The 10,184-nt window shown below is 35.9% G+C and overlaps 1 protein-coding gene across 1 annotated transcript in view; it reads right to left on the bottom strand.

Moving 5' to 3' along the window:
* Positions 1-52: 52 nt before the first annotated feature.
* Positions 53-10,184, bottom strand: part of LOC107553626 (adenylate cyclase type 9-like) — a 52,448-nt gene continuing 42,316 nt past the window's right edge. The window contains exons 6-9 of the mRNA XM_016235913.1: positions 8,395-8,554; positions 6,470-6,612; positions 5,113-5,136; positions 53-4,982 (exon numbers count right to left, since the gene is read on the bottom strand). Of these exons, the coding sequence (XP_016091399.1) occupies positions 3,689-4,982; positions 5,113-5,136; positions 6,470-6,612; positions 8,395-8,554 (1,621 nt within the window). The 3' untranslated portion in view covers positions 53-3,688. The remainder of the gene's footprint in view (positions 4,983-5,112; positions 5,137-6,469; positions 6,613-8,394; positions 8,555-10,184) is intronic.

Below are 10,184 nucleotides of genomic sequence, written 5' to 3'. Positions count from 1 at the left end.
GCTGTGTAGACAAAAAGACATACTTGATTGGAATAAAAGGAAGAGTTCATCCCAAAATTAGATTTATGTGGTAGTGTGTGCAGGATACTGGTAATGTCAAATTTTAAGGTAGGCTAGATACATTACAAGTCAACAGACAGAACGCAGACTTTAAAACTGTATTATTGGCTTTCCCTTTTCATCCATTAGCTTTGATGTAACAGTATGGCACATGCACGGATATAAAAATTATGTGTCAACACACAGAGCAATGCAAAAGTATAAACATAGGAGAAAAAAAACTTTATACAAATGAATACAGATTGAGTTTATAAATGAAGGTATCTCCAAAGAAACAGAGAAACTCAAAATCATACATTCTTGAATAAATATACTCTTTAGCAAGAAGTCCCAGTGTGTGATATTTTTGTTGACACACACATTTGCGTGTCAAATTTTACATGCACACATTTCCTACGTCAAATTGCTTGGAATCATCAATCGGGCCAACTCAAGTGATTGTAAATAAAATAAAATCAAATGTGGCTCTTCTGTTATCGTACATTAGTTCAGTTCTTTCATTCACCCTAAATGTGTTTTTTGCTTTCCTCACAATAAAGTCTCAAACAGAATGGAATGGAAAGTTCATAAGGAGCACATTTCCATCAAAATAACTGATAAAAAACACAAATGTGCTTCGTCAAGCTAAGTTCAAGCAGCAGTTCAGAAGCTGAAGCGTAATACTTATTTAGTTGGATCAAGTTTTATATTGCTCTACTACTCTGAAACAGAGCCCATAAGGGTTGTGTGCTCATTCCCCCTCCAGACAGCAAGGGCACTTTTATTATTTAGCAAAAGTTGTGCCCTATAAAATATATTATAAATGCATGGATTGCTATATGCTTGGCGTCACCAAAAACACATCAACTGAACAGTATCAAAATCAGCACAGAATAAAATGACATATTAGAATGGCACCTTGGAGTAAAATTACAATATTCATCCTGTACATTTACAAATGAAGAGCAGTTCACATTCAAAAGGAATATACAGTGAAAATGGACACGTCAAGCTAATTGTTAAGAAAAGGCACAGCGCTAAAGATCACGTTAAATCTGAAGACATTTATCATACAAAAGCATTTAGTGTATGATAATGAACAGATAATCAGGATGACGTCATCTGACTGGTCAATGCATTTTAAATGAGTAAAAGGCACTAATATATACACAATGCGAAATACTGGCAAATCAATCGCTTTTTATAACAATTCCCGTTTAAATGTATAGGTTCTTGGCAAACTGCAAATTCACAGCAATGTCAAGAAAAGTTATACATTTCACATTTTCTCATATTCCTATAAATATCACCACTGAATGTGAAGCATGACAAATCAACAGAAAATTGTTGAGCACACAACCCTTTTAAACTAATATAGGTCACCCTTTATAAAGCCAAAATGCAAGGAAAAAAGCAAAGACATCAAACTGCTATCCAAAGGTAAAAACATCAATTCTTAAATCATGAGACATATAATGTATGCAGTGTCAGTGCAGATTAAGTTACTCACAAAGCTCAATGTTAAAAAGATTAAAATCTACTTCCTTTTGCTAATATCCCATACGATAATTTACCCTTTACTATTGCACATCAAAAGACAAGCAGGCAGAGTCAAGGCTATGGTCTAATCTATTCTAATATTCACATGAGTATGTACATATGACTGGCTGGCTAAATATATGTTACCTAGATTATACTGTTATGCCACTATATGGTGACTTAATTGGCAACATAATTTCTGGTCTCTTTAGATTTGAGTACAGTTAAAGTTTCTTTTTTCACATTTGAACTAATTGAACTAACTTTTACCGCTCAAGATGCCAGTGCACGATAATTCAAATCAAAGCCCATATGAAACGGCACACTCATACTCTCATTTGACGTAACTCTACGTGAAACATTATATTGCATGAGGATATGATTTAATTTGATCCATCAGTAATTGATTAGATGGTGGACGTAGACGATTCCAGCATTTTTCCCCAATATTTAAATATTTTTGACCAGAGTACTTCCAATTTTAAAGCGTTGTTTTCAAATCTATCATTATTTGCTATTATTGCCGTAATCAGTTTAATATTAAATTGCTGCACTACCTACAACAGTAGCCTAAAACAATGTTGTTTAGCTACTGATTATTATTATTTTCCATGCCCGCGCATCCTAGGTGACGTCAACTGAAAAGAAAAGTCGTTTCAAAGGCGGAGCAAGTTTAAATTTTGACGAAAGATTACAAAGACAAACATTTTTGCTTTTTTCGACAAAGTGCACTGATGAATCGTCCAGAAGAGGCCAGTTGCATAAACATAGACACTATGTTAAGACTGTGTCTTACAAACTAGTTTGACCAACTAGCAGTGAGCCAAGGGGTAATCGGTCTTATTTTTTGGATTCACATTAGACCAGTCTACCTTTTTGTAACTGACTTTAAAAAGTTATGACCAGTCTTGAAGAAAAGAAATTAGATGACTAACTCTTTTTAAGACTAGTCTAGGCAGTTTATGCAACCCGCCCAAGAATAAGACTAGGAATGTTTTTTTAGAAGAGCAAATGTTGATTTTATGTTGACTCGTAAACAAGCTATGCCTATATCTTAAAACCAACTGCCCATTTTTATATTTTATGTAAAGTCTGAAAGTCACAGTAGCTAATTCATGAATGCATTTTTGTCATTTAAGACTACAATCTCATTAGAATTAAGGCCAAGTTGCCACGTCGTATTAGAACTCACTGTTAGATCTCATCCGAAATTCAGGTGTTAGTCAGCCAATCAAGCATTTAGCTGCAAAGTGCAGAGCAACAGGAAAAATCACGGCAAAAAGACAGAAAGGCCATGACAGTTAGGAATACATGCATCAATATAAAACACTGTAGAAATGTTTGATATTGTTGATTGTAGATGATTTTAGCCCATAGCTTGCTCTACATTTCGTTAATACTTCTTCAGACACTTTAGGCCATGCACCATTCAACGTGATGGTTTTATCTTGGGTCTTTTTTAAAACGGCAATCATCGCAATATAGAGTTTGGCTTCGTAAAATTGTGTTGAATACTGATTGATGAATCTCCAACAGAGAGAACTCAAAAATATCTACAAATATTCCAAAATATATCAAATACTTTCACAAAAATTACAGCGCTTTCTAACATCAAATTGACATGCTAAATCCTTAAGATCTTCTAAAGATTTGATTGAGAATCCTTTTTTAAAAATGCCTCACACATATTGATATCATCCTAAAGGCACTTCATTAAAACCATTCACGAAAGGCAGACAGTAGTAAGAGCTAGAGGGAAATAATATTCGAAATTAAATTAGCAGGAATAACTGCTGTCTACTTAAGGATAGGACTTCAGGTCTGTGCCGTCCCAATGCATCTCCTCAGCATTTCTTATCCCATGTAGAAATTATTCCTGTGGCTCCTCTGAGTTTTAACGGTTCAGCACCGCCATCCAGATATGAAAGTATCTCCTGGTCCAGCTAGCGCTATAAACACTTCAAGGTGGTGTGCTTAAACTTTCCCCTTACACGGATGTAAATCTACGCTAGCATACATCCCTAAACATGCCAATCCCTACAAACTCAACGGAGAGCCTGTGTTTAAAGGGTTAAATTCAACAGAGACAACAATGTTGGCTTGTTTCAAGTCAAAGTTTTGTCATTTCGCCCATATACGCTATTTCTCCCTCCATTTTTGCAACAGCTTCTGTGTTTTCTGCTCGGACAGGAGGAGAGGTCAAAGTCTGGTCCGGTGGTTTTCCGAAAACCGCTGGACTCGCTCTCAAGCTGGTTTCTGGTATGCAAGTCAGGCCAACAACAGACGCAGATCGTTGAGTCTTGGAGGTACCATTGCTTCCAGCCTTCTGGGGAAAGTCTCTACCAGCGAATCCCTGTCCGGTAAGTCCTGAGCTCACAGAGAATGACGGGCCTACTCTACTAGCATTGGCCGCTGGGACCATATTGGCGATCTCATCGGTGGGCGAGCGTCCGATGCTGCCATCCACCTGCGCTCGGATTTCCGGAGAGACCGAGAGCTGGTATTGAGGTACATGTCCGCTGTCTGAGCTCTTCGGGTAAAGGTAGGTCTTCATTTGACCCTTGCCCTTCACGTTGACGGTACCGCGGTAGTCGAACTCGTAGTCCATTCCACTGAGCACGCAGTAGCTCTCCTCGCTAACCTGAACACGACACTCCACGCCAGTTGTGTCCATTCGGCTGGCGATGTTCACCGTGTCGCCCCAGATGTCGTAGAGTAGCTTGGTGGTGCCGATGACTCCAGCGGTAAGAGGTCCGTGGTTGAACCCGATTCGCAACTTGAATTTAAAGCCAAGCATGTTTTTATTAAAATCGTCCACAACGCGCATCATTTCCAAAGAAAATTCGAAAAGCGCTCGCAGGTGAGCGTGCGGATGGGCTTGATCGCTACACTGTTGCGTATTGAGCCCCGACGCCGCCATGTAGGTGGCGCCAATCGTCTTGATCTTCTCGATATTGGAAAAGTCGGATTTGCGCAAGAGTTCGTCGAAGTCCCCGATGAGTTCGTTCAGGACGCGGTAGCACTCCTTCCCGCCTTCGTAGCTCTCTTCGTAGAACTCGCTGAAGTTGACGATGCTGGCAAAGATGACGCCCACGTTGTCGTGGTTCTTCGAGTAGCTCTGGGTCACCTTCAGCTGCTCGGCCACGTGGATCGGGATGATGTTGCGCAGGAGCCAGTCGGCCTGGTCCCGCATGTTCTGGATCTTTATGCGGTGCTGGTCTGCTTCCACGTTGCCGTGGTAGTGTAGACGGTAGCTCACCTCGAACTCACGGTTGAGGAACCAAACGAGGAGGAGCAACAGGAAAAAGGCAACCAAAGCTTCCGGGCCGAGCAGGTCCTGCGGTCGGATTGAATCTTCAGCAGGGGACTGGACGTCATTAAAGCTGCTGTTGAAGTCACTGGATCTGGTGGATACAGGGAAAGACAATTGCTAAAACAAAAAATTTAAACTCTAGGTTGAGACTTTTTGAGTGCTATGCTAGCATAAAATCAATCCAATAAAATGTGAAATAGTATCCATAGTCCTAAACTTACCTCAAAAATAAACGTCCCCACGTGCTAAAAGGAAAACAACAGTGAAAAGATAGCTTTGGATTAGTATTAGCATAACATAACTAATCTATGAAAGCCCAATAAAAGCATAATAATTCATTAACTTGCATAAATACTTTTATTCAGTAAAGATGCATTTAATTGATCAAAAGTGACAGTAAATACATTTATGATGTTATAAAACTATAATAAATAGTTATAAATAGTCTATTTTAAATAAATGTTGTTCTTTCGAACTTTCTATTCATCAGATAATCTTGAAAAATCTGTATATTTGAATTAGCCCAATAAAAGCATAATAATTCATTAACTTGCATAAATACTTTTATTCAGTAAAGATGCATTTAATTGATCAAAAGTGACAGTAAATACATTTATGATGTTATAAAACATGTCTATTTTAAATAAATGTTGTTCTTTCGAACTTTCTATTCATCAGATAATCTTGAAAAATCTGTATATTTGAATTATTTCTGAAGCATCATGTGACACTAAAGACTGGTGTAATGATGCTGAAAATTCAGCTTTGCATCACAGGAATAAATGACATTGTATTCAAATAGCAATTTTAAATATTCAAACAGTTATTTTAAATTGTAATAATATTTCACAATATTAGTATTGTTATGTATTTTTGATTCAATAAATGCAGCCATGGTGAGCAGTAGAGACTTCTTTCAAAAAAATCTTACTGACCCCAAACTTTTGAATTGTAGTATACACATAAAAGAAAATACTTAAGTCATTTAAATATCTTTTTCAACATGTTTTCTAGTTAAAATATGTAAAAATGTTGTCTTTTGTATGAGCATATTTTTCACTTGTTTTTTTAGAAAAACTGCAGTAAGTCAAAATACATCCTCATATTAAAGACATTCTCTAAAAACTATTCTTATTCAGTGTTGTTTCAAGTAAATAGATTTCTAAATATTTTATCTCAAAAACAGTATGTAAGATGTGTAATATGTGGGTCACACTTTAGTTTGGGGACCAATTTTCAATTTTAACTAACTATTAACTACAACTGTTTCCTCAATAAACTCCCAAACTGCTGCTTATTAATAGTTAGTAAGGCTGTTAAAGGGGCACCAAGAGCTTGTAACACTCCAAAGAGAAAGGAAAAAATGAAATCGCATCATATGACCCCTTTAAGTTTAGGTATGGGGTGGATTAAGGGATCTAAAATATGGTCATGTAGAGTAAGCCATTAATATGTGTTTTATAAATACTAAACAGCCAATATGCTAGTAATATACATGCTAATAAGCAACTAGTAAGTAGTGAGAATTGGTCGCTAAACTGAAGTGTTAGCATATGTGCACTGTGTGATTGTTTGAACCTGCAAGGGGGGCTCCAGAGCACACTGAGAAAGGTGAGTCCCGCTAGCGTCGCCAGGCTTGAACGCATCCAGAAACTGAGCTGGCAGAAATTGCTGTACTGGATGATGGCAATTATGACAGCACAGCAGGTGAACATGGTGAACTGGGGAAAAGAATTAGACATGAATTAAACATGCTCATGCTCGCAGCAGAGTACGTGCAGGATTGCAGTTTACAGAAATATGTACTTCCCTGACTCAGAGCAGCATCAAATTGCTTCAATTACTGCATCTTTGCTGTCTAGAGGTCACCAGACACGTCTATAAAATGTTACATAATAGATGTACTGTACCATACATACTTAAAGTGCACACTTAAAAGCATTTAGCCAAGCATGCACATTAATTCTGTTAGCATGACGCTATGCTGTGTTTCCTTTACTGCATATAAAATGGTTTCTTTTGTTTTAACAATATTTACAGCTCTTTTAGAGTCCTTTTGAGGAAAATCTACAACTTTTATTCACATCACTCACATATGATCCTAAACTCTGGATTTAATTCTGCTTTAAAGGTGCTGTATGTAGGATTGATGCCAAGTGGTTGAACTAGGTATTGCAGTCCAAATTCAAAATATTGGATAGGATTTTTTTCACCCGGCCCCTCCTCCTCAGAATTGACGCACGCGCAGGTTGCCAGATTGACGACACCAACAGGAACGAGCGCACTTGACGATGAATGAAATGAAATACGCTGTGTTTCCCGCCAACTGGCAACCCGGGGTGCTAAAATACAATTGGGTAAACTGGCAGTGGGCGGGTTTCGCAAACCAAAAACAGAGACCGACATTCCGGCCCGGAACACACATTTTCAAAGGAGAATAACTTATTGTAGCATTGTTTTTCAGATAAACAAGTATGTTAACTTAGCATGTTTCTTAAATATCTGCAAACACATTATGGTATTTTTATGCTATAGCAGAGTCAAAAACTTACATACAGCACCTTTAAAAGGGATCAACAAATTGGGATGTATATATAAACATATTTATTATAATAAAATTATACAGTACTGTTCAAAAGTATGTCATCGGTAAGATTTAAAAATATATATATTTTTGAAATAAGTCTGTTAAGCTCACCAATATTCAGAAAAGTTGTTACAATTTAAAATATATTTTTCTATTATAATATATATTTAAAATGTCATTTATTCCTGTGATGCGCAGCTGAATTTTCAGCATCATTACTCCAGTCTTCAGTGTCACATGATCCTTCAGAAATCATTCTAATATGCTGATTTGCTGCTCATAAACATTTATCATTATTATCAGTGTTGAAAACAGTTGTGCCGCTTCATGTCTTTTGGAAACCGTGATCATTTTTTCAGGATTTTAATGATTGATTTATGTCTTTACTGTCACGTTTGATCAATTTAATGCATCCTTCCTGAATAAAAGTATTAATTACTTTAAAAAACAACAACAAAATCTTACTGCCCTCAAACTTTTGAATGGTATATAAAGCATTTTATTTTGATTCTTTGGTCTGATAAGAATAAATTGCACTTTGACAAACCTGTGACTACAATTTGTATTATTTATATGCTTTTATAGTATTTATTAATATTTTGAATAATTTGTATATTCTAATCCTAAAGATGGACAGAAAATGGGTGCAGGAAAATGCTGCAATCTGAAACTGGACTAGGACTTGGGTACTGTAGAGTAGCTTGGAGTACTGTAGAGTATTCCAGTAAGAATTTTTTTTTTTTTTAATCTAATATGAATATGAATCAGAGTGCCATAGTATTACCATCACTTTACAGCTACAGTACAGTTTGAAGAGGGAAAAGATGAAAAGGCTAAACAAATGTACTTTATATTAAATAAAAACTATTCGACATGCATGAAAACCCCCTTGTGACATACATGCCCTTGTGTTTACCTGTATGGAGTCATGCATATTGCAGGTGATATGAGAAAACACAGCCACGGCAGGTAAAGACACCAGCACTGCTCCGATCATGTGACGGGGAACCCAGCCGGAAATGGCCCAGAGGAGGGTCCTGGTGCAGTTCAGAACGCTGTCCAGGTAAAAGGCTCTTCTGTAAAGTGGACAATGAGATATACGCATTTCATCAGCACTCTACAGCAACAGCTACATGCACTTTGTGTATTGTGCAGTATGCTGCAATGGTACCGTTTTAAGACTAAAGTAACAGTCTATTGTGAACAACAAAATGGAAATACATCCCAATAACATATTTGAATATGAGAAAAACTCTCATAACTCTCATACAGTGGAAGTCAATGGGAGAACTGTTTGGTTACCCACATTCTTCAAAATATCTCCTTTTGTCTTCCACAGAAGAAAGTAAGCCATACATGTTTGGAACAACATGAGGGTGAGTAAATGATGACAGAATGTTCATTTTGGGTTGAATTGTCCTTTTAAAGTGACTGAATGCAAATGAAACACATTTACATTTTTTATTTTATCTACAAAGGATGCCGAAGCTTTTGAACATGAAACAAACATCTGTATCAGCCTGGAACAGATCCAGACGCCTGCTGGTTGAAACTGAGGCTAAACGTGTCATTCCTCTAACATTATTTAACCACGTGTATTATTCTTTTAGATTTTCAGCTCAGTCCCATTCTGTTACAGCAGCAATATTTGCAGAATTTGTTCAGCTTATGAGGCTCTGAATACTCTGAATCTGGCATGACAGAGGCATTTCTGACAAGCATTAAAAAGATCATGCAATTTGATCTGATGAATATTTACATCAAGTAAAACGTTTGGCCTCATCCACACAGGCAGGTTTAATTAGGACATAATTCATCCAAAAATGACATTTCTAGCATCATTTATTCACCATCATTTCCTTCTAAACATGTACAATTTTCTACAAATATAGCATGCCATATTGCACTATATTTGATTATTCATCAGGGGTCTTAACTAAAACTAAAATCATAAAAAAATGGTTACTTGAAATAAAATAAATGTTAACTGAAATGAACTAAAACTTGAACTTATTGCCAAGGCAACATTAAAATTTTTTGTTTAGTTTAAAATTAAGTACTAAAACAATTCAATATAAATTAATTAAAACTACTAAATAAACATTAATAAAAACTATACATACATACAAAAATGAAATAATTTATTCACCCTCATGTCATTCTAAAACTCTAAAATTAATTTAGTCCAAACCTAGAATGCCGTGTTGCAACATATTTGATTAATATAATGTACTAAAACCATTTGAAAACATTTTTGATACTTGAAATAAAATAAACATTAACGAAAATAAGATAAAATATTAATAAAACGATCTTATTTTATTTAATCTAGTTGCCAAATCAACATTTTTAATTTTCGTTTAGTTTAACTTGAAGTTCTAAAACAACTAAAACTAAATAAACATATTTAAAAAAAATTATAATAATAAAAATGAAAACAAAAGACAAAATTAATAAAACTTTAACTAAAATGAAAGTGAAATTAAAATATTTAAAAAACGTTATCTTATTTTTTAAATGTTCCTTAGAAAATATGAGATATGTGTTGGTGGCATGTATTAATCGTGGGGTGCATGGGACATATATCAGTCGCTAAGGAAGCCGTTTGATAAATGGATGATTACAATTTTAGATCGCAGCATACGAATGTTAATGTTTCAACACGCAAAACCTATCCTCTGCAGTGAATGGGTGCCGTCAGAATGA

Source organism: Sinocyclocheilus grahami, unplaced genomic scaffold (assembly GCF_001515645.1).
Source record: "Sinocyclocheilus grahami isolate Dianchi unplaced genomic scaffold, SAMN03320097.WGS_v1.1 scaffold476.1, whole genome shotgun sequence".
In the NCBI taxonomy this organism is placed as follows: Eukaryota; Metazoa; Chordata; class Actinopteri; order Cypriniformes; family Cyprinidae; genus Sinocyclocheilus; species Sinocyclocheilus grahami.
This window is presented reverse-complemented; position numbering and strand designations above follow the sequence as displayed.